This window comes from Pollachius pollachius, assembly GCF_949987615.1.
Source record: "Pollachius pollachius genome assembly, chromosome: 5".
Classification (NCBI taxonomy): Eukaryota; Metazoa; Chordata; class Actinopteri; order Gadiformes; family Gadidae; genus Pollachius; species Pollachius pollachius.
Window position 1 is genome coordinate 28378445 of NC_136938.1, and position 20570 is coordinate 28399014.

Genomic DNA, 20570 nt, shown 5'->3' on the forward strand with positions numbered 1-20570 from the left:
CAGAGACCCGTTCACTGTCGCAATAGAAGGGGCTTTATGCTTTTCCTTTGCTTTAGGGCCAAAGCAAAGGAGGTGGCCGTTCCCATTGACGAGGGGAAATTCATTCTCGAACTTGTGGACATGCGGTCATCCTCAACCATGCTACAGGAGCTGCGCACCAACGGGCCTGCCAGCTTTTGGACTGATGTCAACCCACATCAGTTCCCTAACGTCAAGAGAGTAGCAGTCCTCGTGCTAAGTATGTTTGGCTCAACATACACATGCGAATCAAGCTTCTCACACCTGAACTCAATTAAAAGCAGCTCTCGTGGCTCACTGTCTGACAGTACACTTCACGAATGCCTTCGGATTGCATTGACATCTTATGAGCCCAGAATCACTGCTCTCATTCAGAACAAAAGATGTCACATCTCCCACTGAGAACTCAGCAGTGAAACTGTTGCATATATAGCAACAAAAGGATGTGTAACTAAGTGAGTAACAAAGTCTTCATGTGTGTTAAGCTACTTAGTTATTTCTTGTTTTGGGTTTGTTTACTAAGCTTTAATATGCCTAGTTGTTTTTTTCATGCACTTTGGCACATTGATCCCAGGGGGGATATGCTTGTTTTAATATGTGACCCAAATGTTTATTTTATTTATTTAAATAAGGAAACCTCCGATAAATGTGCACTATTTTTTTTTCAATGCACCTTGTGTTTTGCTTATTGGTCAGACATGACAAATATTTATTTTATTTTGTTTCAAAAAGGAAACTATAATAATACTATAACTACTATAATATTGTGCATTATTTTGTTTTCAGAGTTTTGCCTAGCTCAGATTTCACCAAAGATGTATTAATGTAATTTTTCAGATATGACAATTAATAAAACATGTTTTTCAATACATTCATTTGTGTTGGTCCACAATTTGTCATTACTTGCTGCTGAAAATGTCTGGCCCAACTGAATTTCTTGTTTTGAAAATCTGGCCCAACTGAATTTGTATTTGAATAGCCCTGACTTAAGGTATACCTTAGTACATTTTGGTACACTTGAATGCGACGAAATTAGTACAGAATACAGTAACATACTAAAAGTGTACTTAGTACATCCTGTCAAAAGTGTAGTTGAAGTATAATATTTTTTCACATGGGGACTGTTAACAGAACTAACAAAAAGTTCCTCTTAGATTACTGTGTCTTCTTTTGATGGCTGAAATAAAAAGAGAAGAGAGAAGAGAGTGAGACGCAGAAACAGAGGCAACAGCAGAGGAGAACATTAGAACGACTCCTATTGGCTGCCACCTCATCATCTATTCATCCACAGAGATCATGGCTACATGTGGCTCAAAGTTAGATTTCCTTTATGGTGGGGAGGCAGTCGGTTGATCCACCTCCTTACAAAACAAAGCTTGCATCACTCATTCAATTTACAATGTTAGGGTGATTCATGTAACAATTACCCCAATGAATGCAATACCGCTGAATCAAACTTAAAGAACCGCTCCCAAAATGACACAACTGACAGATGTGTCCCTTACCTTTCTAGAGGAACACAGAGCAGCCTTTCTAGAGGAACACAGAGCAGACAGTGCAGATACAACAGCGAGTAAGGAGATGATGAACAGCAAGATGGATGCTACCAGCATGACAAATTCACTTCTTATCTGACAAAACAAAAAGAAAAGAATATTGTATTATATTGCATTATATTGTATATTATGTATTTGAAGTGGCAGACAATATTTTCAGTGGAAAATGAACATGGATTAAATGGAGACGATAAAAATAACCCCAAAACTAGAATATCATTTTTTAACAAAACACACAATAGTTAAACATTCTTACCAGATGTACCTGCTCTTGAAACCCAAATAATACAATAGCAAAGAAATGAAGAACACTTCCAGCGATAGCCGAGAGAGCCACCAGCACATTCATCCCCAACGCAGCGCCCACCTGAGACCATCAGGAACAACAGTTACAGCTAAACCTACCCAAAGAAGATGAAGTTAATGCTGAGGATTTAATACAACGAGGCCTCTAGCATACAAACACAGTGCTGAAGAACGTACCATATGAGAATTGGCAAGAATACAACAGAAAGTAAGAGTCATTTCCTGATTGTTGCTGGCTCACCTTGGCCCTGGTGGGTTTCCGGTCAGCAGCGATGGTCAGACCCCCAGCAGGGATGTACTGTAGGGGACAACATCACCAGAACTCTTTGGTTCCACTGGTAAACGGGAAGTACTGAGCAGTGAATCAGGATGTGTGGCTCTGCTCCACTCCTAGCAGGAGCTACTTTACAGCCACACGCCTGCAGGCTTCATAGGGCAAGAGAACCAGACTATACTAACCCTGACCTGCTCCTTAGTGGAGCTGAACTCACCACTCTCACCAAACTCACCACAACACTGGGAGACCAAACTCACCACAACACTGGGAGACCAAACTCATCACAACACTGGGAGACCAAACTCACCACAACACTGGGAGACCAAACTCATCACAACACTGGGAGACCAAACTCACCACAACACTGGGAGACCAAACTCACCACAACACTGGGAGACCAAACTCACCACAACACTGGGAGACCAAACTCACCACAACTTCAAGATACAAAAATATATAAGCTAAAGAGTACATGGACACACATGATATAGGCTACTAAATAGTGCATAAGCACATACACATTATATAGGCTACTAAAGAGCAACTGTGGTTGAAACAATGCATTGAGACTTCACCTAAAGGTGACTTACGATGAAGATTCCCCAGAAGATGATTGCTGTTAGGTCAAGGCCGACATCGACAGCCAGATACGCAATTACGGTCAGTGCCATGACGATCCCAATTGTCACTTCAATCGCCTGTTGGGAGACGACAGAATCAACGTTTTTATTATCAATAATCATCACTAATAATTCTTATTTATTGTTATTGCAGCCAGTATACTCGTGTGTGTGTGTGTGTGTGTGTGTGTGTGTGTGTGTGTGTGTGTGTGTGTGTGTGTGTGTTTGTGTGTGTGTGTGTGTGTGTGTGTGTGTGTGTGTGATCTCTTACTCCGAGTATTGTGGGCTTCAATCGCTGGAACTTTTCGAGGCCCTCAAAGGCTGTTGGTTCATTCTGGGGAGAAGCCAATTGTTCTCCTCTCTCTCCGCTCTCCATCCTCAACTCAAGGCTTTCTCCTTCAACAAGACTCCCAGACATCCCCAATGCAACCCAGATCAACACGCTGTCCTTTGTCTGGTCTAAGCGTCAAATTCAGAATACCGACCTGTTGATAAAGAATGAAACCTTGATGTTACCGCAAAGTTCAGTTTAAATGAGATCCACAGATGGTGGAGGCTTCATTCCATGCCTCTTCCTCTGATGCTTCATCCACATTTGCTTAATGATTACGCTTGCGTAATAAAGGATTTTACATGTGGAGGCAATATTAACTGGTAAACACGTCTTCCTACGTGTGGTTTTCTGCGATCAAAGGGGTAAGGTAAGGGTTAGGTCAAGGTTCGATTTAAGTCAGGGTTAGGATTAGGGTCGGTAGACTCTACAGGCATCTCCAAACGGCGGACTGCGGTCCGGACCAAGTGACGGTCCTATCCGGACTCATGACTAATTTAAAATAAAGCGTTTTTGTTTTTTTATATATATATTTCTATATGCAAAGCATGATTATGTTAATAAAGACATTTCTCACTGAAACACAAATTTAAAGGCAGAATAGTCCGTAGTACAGCGTAAAAACAGTAACAAGTAATGACATTCACAGAGTGAAGATCATGCACTCACTTACTTTTCCCCTTCCCTCTGTCTGTCACGGCATGTGCGTAATAGCGTCACTCAAAATATAGCCAATCAAATCGTTTGTTTACCTGAAGAGCGATTTGGAATGAGAAAATGGCTTGCTCGAAAATTAGGAAAGTTGACCACGAAAACAGACATTTTAAAGATGAATGGACTGACCAATACATGTTCATTCTCCCGCAAGGCAGTACTAAACCTTTGTTGTGTCTTTTATGTGTTGAAACCGTGGTACTTCGAGGAAAAGTATCCCCAGAAGTCAGACGTTAGAGCGCGGAAAATGTCCGAGCTGAGAGCTCAGTGTGAGAGGTCTACTCGAGTCTTCACACACTCACTTACAGGCCAGCAACGTGCAAATGAATGCTCACTTAAGATTGCATGGATTTTTGCAACATAAAATAACTTTCAGTGACCGACTGTTGTGAAGGAGTGCTTGACCGCCGCTGCCGAGACGTTACTTGAAGGTAAACAAAGGGATCAATTGTGTGGAAAAAATAAAGCAAATCCCAATGTCAGCTGCAACGACAACCAGAAAGTCCGAAATGTTATCAGATGACGCGCTGTCACAGCTTGATGCGGCTGTTCGGAGTGCCCCATCCTTAGCCCTCGATGAGTCTTCAGATGTAACGGATAATGCCCAGCTTTTGGTTTATGTGCGATTTTTTTCATCAAGACAAGAAAGAGATCTGTGAGGACCTGTTGGGTCTAACACCACTTGTGACACACACAAGACGAGAAGATATGTATGAGGCTATTAAGGAGATGCTGTCAAAGAGGGGGATTGAACTAACAAAGGTTGTCTCAGTCACTACAAATGGGGTACCTGTTTTGCTTACTTGAAATGTAGGCCTAGTGTACCTGTTTTGCTTACTTGACATGTAGGCCTAATGCACTTTTTATGTTTACTTGAAATGCAGGCCTAATGTACCTGTTTTGTTTACTTGAAATGTTAATATGCGTTACTTTGTCTTGTTAAAAGTAAGCTATTTGGAAATTGAAAATAAATACATCTGAAATTATAAGGAAATATGCCGTGTTGATTGTATTTGACAAAAGTAGGCTATTAGGACGTGGTAGGTTAGAGGTTCGGACCTTTCTTGGAAGGAATTTTTAGTAACTGGACCTTGTTCAATTTTAGTTGAAGACCCCTGCTCTATGAAATGTTGATACATCGACGGCTTGTGGTTTACCGCATTACCAGAACACGTATTGTGGTCGCACAGCGCCCTCTGCTGGCGCGTCGGATGCATGGCAAGTAAGTAAGTACGCAAGTAACTATCCATCCTCGGCGTTTTGGAAGATGATGGAACATATAGGTCGATGTAATTTTCCCCAAATTTCCCTACAAATCAATAACTCTGGAACTGGCAAGTCACATTTGGAGAAAAACAAATGGTGGCAACAAATGCGTTGTGAGCCGATCTTCAATGATTACAGGGTAGACAGCAGTTATCAGTTAGGATGGGCCAGAATTAACAATATGTGGCGCTATAAAAAGCCTTTGAAGTGCAACATACTCCATTTAATCCATTTAACATAATCCATTTCCACTAGGAAAGAAACTTCTTATAGATAGGATAGAAGATATAAATCTTTATTGTCATTGCACAGGATACATACATGGCAGTCCTCTTGGTGCTTTATAAAAATAGTTGTAAAAAGAATACAAAACAATACATTGTCCAGCTATTGTCATGAACAACTTTAAAGGTTAGCAATCCTAGCTCGGGGTCCTAGCTACGTGAACTTTGTGCTTCAGAGAACAATAAGACAATAAAAGGTCATAAAGGACTGTTAATGAACAGCTCTCTGGCCTCTGCCCCAACCTCAAGACATTTATTTCTTTATTTCTTCAAGTTTAGTGGCATGGGTTTGATTTTTTAATTCTGTTTGAAGATATAATCTTTTAATATCAATCAATGTAGTCTGGGCTATAAAGAAAACATGTAGAGATAACCAAATTAAAAACGGTTAAGGACTGCTGTTGAATCAAGGGTGGATGTCTTTATGGAGGTGCTAATGATTGGGATCCATTTGAAGCATTTAGAATTGCTGAAGTCAACATTATTTCTTATTTTCCATTCTAACTCTGAATTAAGTCCTAATGTCTCAGAGCGTCCTCCTAACTTGAGTGTCGCAGGGACAACAAGATCTCTTTCAGGTCCACTTGGGGGATAGTGATCAGATCTGTTAATGATAAACCTGTAATCAGACACTGATCCAATCTGTTAATTATATACCTGTAATCAGACAGTATTCATATCTTTTAATTTTTAACCTGGGATCAGAGTTCAGTCATTGGGACGGTACGGGGAGTTGTTCTCCTTCAGGATGAGAAGCCTTAGGTTGAAGAGGAATCACTTGAGGTGAGTGTTCAAAGGACCAGAGGGATCTTTTGCAGTAAGGAGAACCGTTTCAGTCACTTGACATCCAGTTCGTCGGTGGGCCGATTATCCACACATGAACCAAAGTGAGTAAAGTTATGTCATTGGTATTATTTATAGCCTCATATTCTGGGCAAGTTAATGTGTATTCAGTTTAGATAAAGTTAGAGAAGATGACTGTGTATACACATTACATACTAACTTTAATATTCTGGGATATATGAACACAGAACGCATATTACAAGATTACTTTAGGATTCTTGGGTATATTATCATATAAAATAACATTAAGTTGCCGATGATGGATAGTATTCTTAAGAGATGATTGTATAGCAAAGGCCAAAGCAGCCTGTTCTAGCCTTAATGAGGATACAATGTATTGAATACAAACTTATCTTTATTGTTTGATGAGATATTGTTGTCGGGTTATGCTGATGAATGTTTATCTTTTCTAGACCTCCTGAATCTGTAGGGTACAGACCGCCTCTGGAGTTTATTAACAAAGAGTTCAGAACTAAGGAAGGATTCCGAAGAGACTTCCTGTCTAGACATCCGCTAAGATGGCTGAAGAAAACCCTCCTCCTCTCAAACATTTCCTGACTTGCAGCGTGTGCTCTGAGATCTTCAAGGACCCGGTGTCTCTGAGCTGTCTCCACAGCTTCTGTTCCAGCTGTCTCCAGGACTTCTGGGCCCAAGCTAAGAACAAGAACTGTCCCGTCTGTAAGACGAAATCCTCAAAGGATGTAGTCGTTAACTTTTCCATCAAGGAGCTCGCTGACTCCTACGCTGGAAGACAGAGGTCTGCCCCCTTTGAAGAGGCCCAGGTGGTCTGCACTGAGCACATTAAGGATATCAAGTGGTTCTGTAAGGAGGAGCAGAGAGCTGTGTGTCATGTGTGTGAGTTCCCTCACCACCAGGGTCACACGCTGGTTCCTCTAGAAGAACAAGTCCAGGAGCTGAAGCAGCAGCTGAGACCTGACCTCACGGCTCTACAGGCCAGGAGGAGGAGACACCAGGAGCTGGAGGAGACGTATGAGGCCATGGATCCTCACCTCAAGGAACAGCGGGTGAAGACCGAGAGGTTCATCAGAGCAGAGTTTGAACAGCTTCACCGGTTCCTGAGAGAGGAAGAGGAGGCCAGAGTGGTGGCCCTGAGAGAGGAAGAAGAGCAGAAGAGGAAGAGGATCCTCCTGGAGAGGAAGACCCTTCAGGAGCAGATCCAGTCTCTCTCAGAGAGTCTCTCGGCTGTAGAAGCAGACCTGCAGAAGGACGGCCTGTCGTTCCTCAGCGCTTCCACGCGCTCCCGGACCAGGAGAGAAGATGGGGCAGAAGACCACCTTCAGCCCCGTTATTCTGGACCCAAACACTGCAGCAAGCTGGCTCTCTCTGTCTGATGATCTGACCAGCGTGAGAGTTAGCGATGTAAAGCAGAATGCTCCTAACAACCCAGAGAGGTTCACTAGGTACGCTGAGGTTCTGAGTTCTGAGGGTTTTCAGCTCAGGGGAACACTGCTGGGAGGTGGAGGTGGGAGACCTTCCTATCTGGAGAATAGGTGTTGTTAAAGAGTCAGTGGGCAGGAAAGGAGAGCGTACTGGTTCACCAGATAATGGAACCTGGTGTTTACTCAATGACAGTGGAAAGTACAGTCAGGGTGCTGGTGAAACCCTGACATTGAAGAGGACTCCAGAGAGGATCAGAGTCCAGCTGGACTATGATGGAGGTGAGGTGTCATTCTACGACCCTGAAGACATGACTCTCATCTACACCCATCAAGACACTTTCACTGACAACATCTTCCCTCGGTTTGGTGTTGGAGCAGCAGGTGAAGCCCGGACCAAAGATGTTAGAGTGTGTGGTGTCTCCTCAGGCACTCAGCTCTAGATTGACCTGTGTGTGTGTGTGTGTGTGTGTGTGTGTGTGTGTGTGTGTGTGTGTGTGTGTGTGTGTGTGTGTGTGTGTGTGTGTGTGTGTGTGTGTGTGTGTGTGTGTGTGTGTGTGTGTGTGTGTGTGTGTGTGTTTGCCTGTAGACTCTCTAAACCAGGGGTCTCCAACAAAGGACCCAAGGGCACCAGGGCGCCCGCGGGCCTGTTCTAAACATAGCACAACTCATTCTGGAACAACTCTTCCCACCAAGTCATTGTTGATAATTATTGTGAGAAATCATTAACATGATCAGTGTCTTCACATAGATTAGTAACATTGATAATAATATATAACTAAAGGCAAACTTAGCAAATGTGTTATTTCAGAAGTTTATCCAACTGGGTGCCCGTCGTATGACTCAGTACCCATGAAGCAGCTCTCAGGTTCAAAAAGGTTGGTGACCCCTGCTAGTATGTAGAAACAGGCGCGTCGTTAGAGGCTATAGCCCCGGATCTTTTGGGAATAGCCCCGGATCCTGTGCCGTCAAAACTAATAATAATAATAATAATAATGAGGAAAATAGCCCCGTAGAGTATACTTCTTCGTGGTTGCATTACCAGCAGCCATAGATGCAACATTATAGCCAGTGAAAACCGCAACATTCTGACGTGTCCATATATGGGCAGATTTAGAATAATTTGTTGCAAATTCAACGTCGGTATTCCTTCTTCTCTATGCATAGCGCATCTCGTCGAAATTGCTGTTTCGTTCTGCTAGCCTTTTAGTGAGATCAGAGTGTTGAGAAGGAAAGTAATAAAATATCTTTGGTAAGATGGATATAAGAAGGGACCCGCAGTGAATTCAACCCGGTCCACTTGACATCGGGTAGGTGCATGACAGTGGTACCGTAACACTTCAATAGCCCGGGCTTTTATTTGTTTCAATCACTGAACTTTAGAACAAAACTCTTGCTAAGCAAAGATGGGAAATGTTATCAAAAATATAATTCACCGCGGGATGTTGTGACGGTCTAGTATGTAGAAACATAGAATCATATATGTAAATATAATATAATATATATTTATAGTATTGTGTATATATATATACACATAGTACATGATTAATCTATTATCCTGTGATCAGTGTGTTTTGGTGAGCCGGGGACCAATTGCTCTAGTCTGCATCCGGTCTGTAGGGGGCGCAGTGTGTTTGCTCTTCAGATCAACTCATGTTATGAGTTGTGTTATGAGATATTAAGAAGAGACACAGCGTCGTCTGAGTATTAATTCATTTAATGATCATTTCACCCCTTTTACAGGTAAATACTGATAACAGATGGTTCACTGTCGATTATATATGTGTTGGGCATAATGGGGAATGTATTGAAGTGCATCAGCATGTTGAAATGGTCATGTTAGAGGGTTTATTCAGCTCAAAAGATGCTTGTTGAAGAACCACATGGCGGCCGGCGCCATCTTTCGCAGTACAGTGGTGCGTCGCTGCATGGCGTGTAGGCCTGGTTTACATGCATTTAATCCATTTTGGTTGTGTATAAATACAATGGGAAGGTTATGAGTAAGCTACAAGCTAATTACATTTGTCACAAGAGGAAGCTAAAAGCACTGTTGCATTTAAAAGGGATAAAAACAGTTTGAGTAATGCATTTATAATATTACAGTTAAAATGGAACAATACATGATGTTGACAGAAGCCATTGCATTTAAGAACATTTGCTGCACTTAATTATTTTGTTCTGGTATTGTAACACTTGCAGTGTTGAACCTATACATAAGTGCCTTCTTTAATGGGCTAGTGCCTTTATTAATGTTCATGAGTATGATGCCAGAGTTATAGTGTCAATGGTACGTTGTACAGTTGGTTTAATTGAGGCTACGGATATTTTCTGATGAATGTTATTTTGGAATAGTTGATGATAAAATGGAAACCGGGTTATTACAGTAGTGTTGTTGACATGATGCTGCTAAATAATTGTGAATGCATATGGAAGAATGTGAAATTGATTGTGAATGTGTTATTGCCATGGTGAATTTGTTATATAAATAGATCAACTCATGTTATGATATAATGCAATTGACTGCAAGCGTGTTTCGAATGCTAGAAATTAACTTCAGTACACTTAAAGGTTGTCAAAAGTTGTGCCATTTTAGCATAATGTTAACACTTGGAGTATATCTATAGTAGTACTTAAGGCAGGCCTATTCATACGGTGGCCCGCGGGCCACATCCGGCCCAGAAGCACCTTCTGAGTGGCCCAGCCCGTGGTCCCGCAAAAAGCGCATAGAAAAGTTTAAAAAAATTAAAAAATAAAATAAATAAATCGAACCTTGCCTTCAGAAATTCCTACAGTAGTACAGACCGTGAATGCAACACTCAACAGGAATCTAGCATCATTCAACCCTCAATTCCGCGCGGTGTGTTTCACATGTCCATGGTCTGTCAAGAAAGTGATTGAAGGCAAGTCGTCTAATCTAATCTAACATGTCTTTGTGAACTCAAAAACGCCAAGTGGACACTGAAAACCGTCGGTTCAACCCAACCTGGAATGACAAGTATTTATTCATTTTGCCGCCGAATCCAAACGCCAAACCGATGTGTTTAATTTGTAATGAGTGTGTTGCGGTACTTGATTACAATGTGCGGAGACACCACATTGATAAACACCGGACTTTCCGCTCAAGCTTTCCCGAGGGATCTCAGGAGAGGGCTGCAAAGATGCAGAGTTTGCTGGCATCTTACAACTGGAGCTGTGCTACTATGATGCGGACATGCACGACCCAAGAGAGAGCTACATCAGCTTCCCTTCGTGTGTCATGGATCTTGGCAAAAAAGAAAAGGCCATTTACAGACTCTGAAACCGTGAAAGAGTGCATGCTGGCCGTCGTGAATGAGGTTATAAATGACGACAAAGTAAAAACAAGCGTGACCTCTGCCATTACAAACGTAGCCCTGTCAGACACCTCAAATATTCGCAGGGTTCAACTTCTTGCTACTGATGTGTTCGAAACGCTTTTGGAAGACCTGAAGAAAGCTGATGACATGTCTATAGCAATAGATGAGTCCACAGATAAGACGGATACCGCCCAACTGTGCATATATGTCCGTTTTTTTGAAGGCAAATGCTTCAGAGAAGAACTGCTCAGCTTACTGCCGTTAAAAGGACACACAACAAGCGAGGTACTCTTTGAGAAGTTTTTAACTTTTTTTGAAGACAATGGCCTTGATATGAGACGTGTGTGCATGCTTGTCACGGATGGGGCTCCATCCATGACAGGAAAAGTTAATGGTTTGGCTGCACGTTGGTCCACCTCAAATGATATCCCTACACTGCATTGTGCATCAGATGGTATTGTGCGCAAAACTAAGCGGGGAGCTCAAGTTGACAACAGACAGCGTGATTGCGACAATTAATTTTATCTGCTCCACATCAAGCCTCCAACACCACTTATTCCGCATGCTGCTGTCAGAAATGTCTGCTGAGCACCATGACCTGCTTTTGCACAACGACGCCAGGTGGATGTCCAAAGGCGAAGCGCTCGAGCATTTCTGTGATCTAAGAGAGGAAATCACAGTCTTCCTCCTCCTCCTCCGCAGCAAGCATAAAAAGACCGAAACACACTTGAACCGAATGCTGGATGACAACTTCATTGGCAATGTCTGCTTTCTCAGTGACATATTCAAACACCTGAATGACTTAAATGTGGGACTACAAGGCAGAGACAAAACCGTCATTGAACTGGTGGAACAGATGCGCGCATTCCAAGTCCAACTGGATCTTTTCGGGACTGAATTGAGCAAAGGCCGAAGGTTGCATTTTCCGACGCTCTCCAAATGCATCTCATCCCCGGCACGCATTACCGCTGTGATGACAGATTTCGTTGCGAGGTTAAAAGAAAGCTTTGCTGGTCGATTGGATGGACTTGCTTTGCCAACAGAGGTGATGTGTTTTGCCAGAGACCCGTTCACTGTCGCAATAGAAGGGGCTTTATGCTTTTCCTTTGCTTTAGGGCCAAAGCAAAGGAGGTGGCCGTTCCCATTGACGAGGGGAAATTCATTCTCGAACTTGTGGACATGCGGTCATCCTCAACCATACTACAGGAGCTGCGCACCAACGGGCCTGCCAGCTTTTGGACTGATGTCAACCCACATCAGTTCCCTAACGTCAAGAGAGTAGCAGTCCTCGTGCTAAGTATGTTTGGCTCAACATACACATGCGAATCAAGCTTCTCACACCTGAACTCAATTAAAAGCAGCTCTCGTGGCTCACTGTCTGACAGTACACTTCACGAATGCCTTCGGATTGCATTGACATCTTATGAGCCCAGAATCACTGCTCTCATTCAGAACAAAAGATGTCACATCTCCCACTGAGAACTCAGCAGTGAAACTGTTGCATATATAGCAACAAAAGGATGTGTAACTAAGTGAGTAACAAAGTATTCATGTGTGTTAAGCTACTTAGTTATTTCTTGTTTTGGGTTTGTTTACTAAGCTTTAATATGCCTAGTTGTTTTTTTCATGCACTTTGGCACATTGATCCCAGGGGGGATATGCTTGTTTTAATATGTGACCCAAATGTTTATTTTATTTATTTAAATAAGGAAACCTCCGATAAATGTGCACTATTTTTTTTTCAATGCACCTTGTGTTTTGCTTATTGGTCAGACATGACAAATATTTATTTTATTTTGTTTCAAAAAGGAAACTATAATAATACTATAACTACTATAATATTGTGCATTATTTTGTTTTCAGAGTTTTGCCTAGCTCAGATTTCACCAAAGATGTATTAATGTAATTTTTCAGATATGACAATTAATAAAACATGTTTTTCAATACATTCATTTGTGTTGGTCCACAATTTGTCATTACTTGCTGCTGAAAATGTCTGGCCCAACTGAATTTCTTGTTTTGAAAATCTGGCCCAACTGAATTTGTATTTGAATAGCCCTGACTTAAGGTATACCTTAGTACATTTTGGTACACTTGAATGCGACGAAATTAGTACAGAATACAGTAACATACTAAAAGTGTACTTAGTACATCCTGTCAAAAGTGTAGTTGAAGTATAATATTTTTTCACATGGGGACTGTTAACAGAACTAACAAAAAGTTCCTCTTAGATTACTGTGTCTTCTTTTGATGGCTGAAATAAAAAGAGAAGAGAGAAGAGAGTGAGACGCAGAAACAGAGGCAACAGCAGAGGAGAACATTAGAACGACTCCTATTGGCTGCCACCTCATCATCTATTCATCCACAGAGATCATGGCTACATGTGGCTCAAAGTTAGATTTCCTTTATGGTGGGGAGGCAGTCGGTTGATCCACCTCCTTACAAAACAAAGCTTGCATCACTCATTCAATTTACAATGTTAGGGTGATTCATGTAACAATTACCCCAATGAATGCAATACCGCTGAATCAAACTTAAAGAACCGCTCCCAAAATGACACAACTGACAGATGTGTCCCTTACCTTTCTAGAGGAACACAGAGCAGCCTTTCTAGAGGAACACAGAGCAGACAGTGCAGATACAACAGCGAGTAAGGAGATGATGAACAGCAAGATGGAAGCTACCAGCATGACAAATTCACTTCTTATCTGACAAAACAAAAAGAAAAGAATATTGTATTATACTGCATTATATTGTATATTATGTATTTGAAGTGGCAGACAATATTTTCAGTGGAAAATGAACATGGATTAAATGGAAACGATAAAAATAACCCCAAAACTAGAATATCCTTTTTTAACAAAACACACAATAGTTAAACATTCTTACCAGATGTACCTGCTCTTGAAACCCAAATAATACAATAGCAAAGAAATGAAGAACACTTCCAGCGATAGCCGAGAGAGCCACCAGCACATTCATCCCCAACGCAGCGCCCATCTGAAACCATCAGGAACAACAGTTACAGCTAAACCCCCCCAAAGAAGATAAAGTTAATGCTGAGGATTTAATACAACGAGGCCTCTAGCATTCAAACACAGTGCTGAAGAACGTACCATATGAGAATCTGCAAGAATACAACAGAAAGTAAGAGTCATTTCCTGATTGTTGCTGGCTCACCTTGGCCCTGGTGGGTTTCCGGTCAGCAGCGATGGTCAGACCCCCAGCAGGGATGTACTGTAGGGGACAACATCACCAGAACTCTTTGGTTCCACTGGTAAACGGGAAGTACTGAGCAGTGAATCAGGATGTGTGGCTCTGCTCCACTCTTAGCAGGAGCTGCTTTGCAGGCTTCATAGGGCAAGAGGACCAGACTATACTAACCCTGACCTGCTCCTTAGTGGAGCTGAACTCACCACTCTCACCAAACTCACCACAACACTGGGAGACCAAACTCACCACAACACTGGGAGACCAAACTCACCACAACACTGGGAGACCAAACTCATCACAACACTGGGAGACCAAACTCACCACAACACTGGGTAAAGAGTGCATAGACACATACACATTATATAGGCTACTAAAGAGTGCGTAGACACATACACATTATAGAGACTATTAAGTAACAGCTGTAGTTGAAATAATGCATTGAGACTTCACCTAAAGGTGACTTACGATGAGGATTCCCCAGAAGAGGATTGCTGTTGGTTGAAGGCCGACATCGACAGCCAGATACGTAATTGCTGTCAGTGCCATGACGATCCCAATTGTCACTTCAATTGCCTGTTGGGAGATTACAGAATCAATGTTTTTATTATCAATAATTATCACTGGATTACAAAAATCTTGCGCGTGTGCATATGTGTGTGTGATCTCTTACTCTGAGTATTGTGGGCTTCAATCGCTGGAACTTTCTGAGGCCCTCAAAGGCTGTTGGTTCATTCTGGGGAGAAGCCAATTGTTCTCCTCTCTCTCCGCTCTCCATCCTCAACTCAAGGCTCACAGACATCTTGGATTCACACTATGACCTCAGATGTGGATCTAGAAAGAAACACCAAAAGCGTTTTGCATAGAGTCTGCAACATGGGCCTTTTCAATCATACAGCCTTGATGTGTTAGGGTTAGGATTATGTGGAGAAGGCTGGTTTTGGTCCAACATGGGAATGCAATCATATACTATGCATAGTATAGACTAGCCTACTAATTGCTCGCTGTTAATAGGCTACATACTTTATATGAATGATAAGAACTTACATAGGCAATTATATATGGGAATGAAATTGGCAACGCGAGCCAATGTAACAAATCAACACGCTATCCTTTATCTGGTCTAAGAGTCAAATTAAGAAAACCAACCTGTTGATAAAGAAGGAAACCTCGATGCTACCTGCGGAGTTCAGTTTAAATGAGATCCACAGATGGTGGAGGCTTCAATACATGCCTCTTCCTCTGTTGCATAATCCAAAATGGCTTAATTCTTACGCAATTGCGTAATCAATTATTTTACATGTTGCAATATGAACTGGTCAATATGTGTGGTCTTCCTAGATAAGAAAGGGTTAGGTGAGGGTTAGGGTCAGGGTTAGGGTCAGGAGTATTTCTCTTTCTTCAGGGTCCTCTCTTGGCTCTTCTGCAGAGGAGAACTCTGGAGCAGATTTTACAGCATGGGGGGGGTCTTCCTGTATTTGTGTTGCCTTCTTTTAAAGAACAACATCGTTTTCAGAACCTTTTTGTTCAGACTGCAGCCAACACCAGGGAGACGGATAAGAACATGAGTACAGCATCGAGCAGAGACTGCAGCGGTAAAACGTAGCATATCGATGATCCAACTGCACCAAGGATTTATCTCTTATTAGCAGAAAATAATAAAATAAACCAAGACATATTTTTTTATTAGGGATAACTATACAAATAATGCAAAGTGTAAAATGAATGCAATGAAAATGGTCAAATGTACAAGAGATACTGTATGGATATATATATATATATATATATATATATATATATATATATATATATATATATATATATTTCAGGCTAAAATATTGTCACCAACTCAATATTATAGTTTTGTGATTATATGAAATAAATGTTAATATAGCATGAATTAAATACAAATAAAAACAATTACACATAAATAGAACCCTGTGAAAAAACAAACATTTATTTTGAATGTGTTTATAAAAAATAGATAGGAAGTTAAATAGTCTTAGAGACACAGTACATATCTTTTAAAATACCTCAACGATATGAACAATGATACGAGACTATATCATGTCTAGTCAGTAAGAAATGTTACCTGTGTGTGAGTCTTAGCATTCTCAACACTTGTAAAATGTGTTGAGAATGTAAAGAAATGTAAGAAATGTATGTGAGAAATGTAAACAAATTAGTGCTTCTTGTTTGAAATCTTGGGCTGGAAGTGGCTCATCTGTCGTCCCTAGAAATAAAAAGGAATTACAATAAAATATAATAATAATAATAATAATATAAGATTAATATAAACCAGAATTTCATGAAAGCTATTAAGGGTTGCACTATATTAGTGCTACCCTTCATGTATTTTGTATTTCTTACACTAAAATATATAGTTTTATGTGACAAATGTGCTGAAGGTAAGTTCTAAGAACTATAATTTGAGTGTGATTTGTTAGACATGCCATAGCCATCTATAACCAAGCTTTATGGTACTGAAATCCTCGTTGAGAATATTTGGCTAATTTCTGACGAATCAAGGCATCTCTTCCCTGATTGGTCGGGGGAAATCCACATTGCCTGTCAATCACATATCATAGCTGAGCTCCAGCTCTGGTGCATGAGTTTATCTCTTCTCTGAGGAGGGGCAGCATCAGGAGGGAGCAGGGAGGAAGGGGACCCTGGGGCGTATATGTTATATTCTTGCTCTCTTCTGCTCCTTTCTACTCTGTCTCCCCCTCTTTACAACTCTTACATCTTACAGCAGCTCTAAACTCTGAGTGAAGCCCCTGTTTCAGCTCAAATCAAAAGACGATCAGGGAGTTCCAGGAGGGATGCTGGACAAGGCGATGAAAACACAACTCGAGTTGTAAGCAGAGAGCAACACTGGGGTAGACGGGCTGAATCAGAGCACTTTACACGTTTGCTCTGAAAAGAAACAATGACCAAATGGCAGAGATCACAATGTGGAGGATCATTTAAGACAGAGAAGCATGTTTAAAACTCAACAGAAACACGCTTGGCCTGACTGTCCCTTTAATGGTAGAGCATCAGTTGAAACACAGCAGCGGGCATATGTTGGTTCTTACTTTAGTTCATTTCTTGTTTTCATTTGGTTGCTAATAAAACCACAACAGACAATGCAACTTAGATGAAAGCATAGTAGGAGTGAACATGGAGGGATACTTATGAATTATAGAAGACCAGATTCCAATCTGTATCTATTCATTAACAATGAACCTTTAGAAAAGGCCTGTATAGAATATTCAGAAGGTTGACACCAACATCAACAAAAGGTTCCAGGCTGACCCAGCCCCGCCCCCCCTTCTGTCCTTGTATTTTCGACCAATGAAATGCCCTTCAGAGGGTGACATCACGGGGGAGATCTGCTGACCTCTCAAGGCGAGGAGCTCAGGGCTCTGTGAGCGAAGAACACGACCAGGAGCGCCACGACCAGCTCCACCCCGTGAAGCGCCACCAGGGCCATCTCACTGAGGCCCTGCAGACAGAAAGGCAGGCAGACAGGCAGGCAGACAGGCAGTCAGACAGTCAGACAGACAGAGAGCCACCAGGGCCATCTCACTGAGGCCCTGCAGACAGACAGGCGGGCAGACAGGCAGTCAGACAGACAAACAGTCAGAGAGCCACCAGGGCCATCTCACTGAGGCCCTGCAGACAGACAGGCAGGCAGGCAGACAGGCAGTCAGACAGACAGACGGACAGAGAGCCACCAGGGCCATCTCACTGAGGCCCTGCAGACAGACAGGCAGGCAGACAGGCAGTCAGACAGACAGACAGACAGAGAGCCACCAGGGCCATCTCACTGAGGCCCTGCAGAGAGACAGGCAGGCAGACAGGCAGTCAGACAGACAGACAGACAGAGAGCCACCAGGGCCATCTCACTGAGGCCCTGCAGACAGACAGGCAGGCAGACAGGCAGTCAGACAGACAGACAGACAGACAGACAGACAGTCAGACAGTCAGAGAGCCACCAGGGCCATCTCACTGAGGCCCTGCAGACAGACAGGCAGGCAGACAGGCAGTCAGACAGACAGACAGACAGTCAGACAGACAGACAGACAGACAGTCTAGGACCACATACTGTGTATCCTCTCTGTATACGAGACCCACTAAATGAACAGGACCAGAGGTCTCACCAGATAGAAGCAGACGTCGTTGGTGTGACAGGAAGGGTACGTGAACCCTACGTAGAAGTGAAGCACGGCCCCGCCACCAGCCGCCAGCACAGCCAGCACGCTGGTCCACAGCGCGGCCTTCACCTGGACACAGGAGCACGCTGAAGACAGCCGGAGGGAGCAGAGCTGAAGATACCTTAAGGGGGGGGCTCACCTTGCGTACGCTCAGTTTCCTGTTGGTGGAGATGGCCATGGAGCCAGCGGTGATGAACTGCATAAGGAAACAAGGTTAGGATCTCTGGCTAAATCTCTATGTTAATGTCATGTTTCTATACCTTCCATTTTTATAGTATAAGTATACACTACGGTTCAAAGGTTTGAGTTTTCAGCTGTGCTAACATAATTGCACAAGGGATTTCTAATAATCAATTAGCCTTTTGTACAATGAGACCCCAGAAGTGATGGTTTCTGGGAATGGACCTCTGTACACCTGCCGTTTCCAGCTACAGTAGTCATTTACCACATAAACAATGTGCAGACTTTATTTCTGATTGATTGAATGTTCTGTTCATTGAAAAATATGGATTTTCTTTAAAAAATAATTTCTATGGGACCCCAAACCTTTGAACGGTAGTTGAATTAACTTGTTTAATCCATCGATTCATTTGAGCAGTCGGTCCAAAGTCTAAATAAGATCGAGATAATGGACATCTGAGTAAGAAATGATACAGCTGAATATTAAATAATTCAGATTGTTCTTCAAAGTGCTTATTGAAAGAAATCTTTGTTTGCGTTCGTGAAGACGTCTAGTTTGACTCACAAAGAGGAAGCCCCAGTACGACGTGGAGTAGATCTGGAAGTGCACGTCGATGAAGAACATGGCCCCCACCTTCACCATCAGGATGATCCCGATCACGATCTGAACCGCCTGCCAGAAAACAACAACAGTAAACAATGGCACCACACAACCACGTGCCTCGACAACGTGTGTGTGTGTCTGTCTGTGTGTGTGGGTCTGTCTGTGTGCGTGTGTCTATCTGTGTGTGCGTGTGTGTGTGTGTGCATCTGTGTGTGTGTGTCAGCCCTTACTCCCAGTAGCGTGGGCTGGCCCCTCTGAAATGTCCTGAGTTTGACAAGGGCCTCTTGTTCCTCCTCTTCGTCCTCCGTCGCCGTCTTCACTCCGAAGCTCTCAAACTTCACCGATGACATAGTGAACGCTCCTGCTGTGTGACAAACAACCGGATGACATTTGTTTTAATTCAGTGATAATGCCGATGACACTGGATTAACAATGTACCAATGGACGTTTCTAATCTTTCAACAGGCGGCAGCATTCATACTTTGTATTATTATGTATTGTTATGATTATTTTATAACCAGGTTAGCTGTATATATAGTAGTAATGTAGATATGTGTTAAATAACTTCCAAACTGCACTCACACTATCTATCCATCTCAAAGTGTCCACACACCCCCGTTGTTGTCATACGGTTTTTAAATCTGAATTACCATAAGCACATTCCTGACCACACTGTCAACATTGTTTAATGTTTCACGGTAAAAGAAATAATTATACTAACCGTTTATCTCAAAGTAGCACTCGTCAAAACCTTTGTGAATAATAGCGTCCTTATCAACCATGGATGTTTAATAAATATGTCTTAATGCTTGGCTTATGGTTCCCACGCCGGGGAGGGGGTGGAGCCGACAGGACACAGCCAATCAGAGCAGCGCTTGGAGGAGGAGCCAAGGAGGTGTGGTCATGGTAGGAGTCATCAGAGGCACACAGGGGCGGGTTGGCCAGTGACCTCAGACCCTGGGCTGAAGGTCAGCAGAGACGTCTCATCCAGAGGCTCTAGGTCAGGGCTGCCCGATTTGGGGCCCGCGGGCCAAACTTGGCCCGACCGACTTTATTTGGCCCGCGCCTTACCCACTGTATATATTATTGTTTTCCGCAATCAGCGCTCGGAATCTGCGCTCGCTCTCATTGAATATTATTTATTGGTGCACTTCCATTCCTGACCCTAGAATAACATTGTGATACATCGATGGTAGGGTGGCGCTGTTGAGCTCCTATTCTGTTCAGCCGCCTCCCACATATTTGACTAAATATACTGAAAAATTTAAATTTTGGCCCACGAGCCTCCCCACGATTACATTTTGGCCCTCCACTGGGAAGAATTTGGGCCCCCCTGCTCTAGGTTGATATATATAACAGATGATACTCTTTTCTGTTTCTCATCTGTTGTTCTTTGCATCGGAAATGAAGGCCATGTTTCACTTCAACAT

General features: G+C 42.6%; 3 protein-coding genes across 4 annotated transcripts; 1 reads left to right on the top strand and 2 right to left on the bottom strand.

The window, feature by feature from the left end:
* Positions 1–565: 565 nt before the first annotated feature.
* LOC307076056 (uncharacterized protein) lies at positions 566–3256 on the bottom strand. 2 transcript variants are annotated; one of them, XM_079736904.1, is made up of 6 exons: positions 3049–3256; positions 2748–2855; positions 2122–2178; positions 1831–1941; positions 1524–1551; positions 566–1195 (listed from the first exon to the last, which is right to left on the bottom strand). In XM_079736904.1, exons 1-5 carry the CDS (start codon positions 3193–3195, stop codon positions 1528–1530), a joined length of 447 nt encoding a protein of 148 aa, XP_079593030.1. In that variant the 5' UTR covers positions 3196–3256; the 3' UTR covers positions 566–1195; positions 1524–1527. The 2 variants fall into 2 exon arrangements, with proteins under 2 accessions (XP_079593030.1, XP_079593029.1); XM_079736903.1 differs by having other exon boundaries at positions 1524–1649.
* A 3477-nt stretch (positions 3257–6733) lies between these two features.
* LOC307076162 (nuclear factor 7, brain-like) lies at positions 6734–8055 on the top strand (the record flags this gene model as incomplete). The annotated part of the gene is given in 3 exon segments (XM_079737045.1): positions 6734–7485; positions 7487–7664; positions 7666–8055. Coding segments are annotated over 3 exon segments (1320 nt in total).
* Positions 8056–17542: 9487 nt separating this feature from the next.
* LOC307076163 (membrane-spanning 4-domains subfamily A member 15-like) lies at positions 17543–19913 on the bottom strand (the record flags this gene model as incomplete). Its single annotated transcript, XM_079737046.1, has 6 exons — positions 19862–19913; positions 19371–19504; positions 19102–19209; positions 18496–18552; positions 18303–18425; positions 17543–17644 (listed from the first exon to the last, which is right to left on the bottom strand). Exons 2-6 carry the CDS (start codon positions 19488–19490, stop codon positions 17543–17545), a joined length of 510 nt encoding a protein of 169 aa, XP_079593172.1. The 5' UTR covers positions 19491–19504; positions 19862–19913.
* Between the last annotated feature and the right edge of the window lie 657 nt (positions 19914–20570).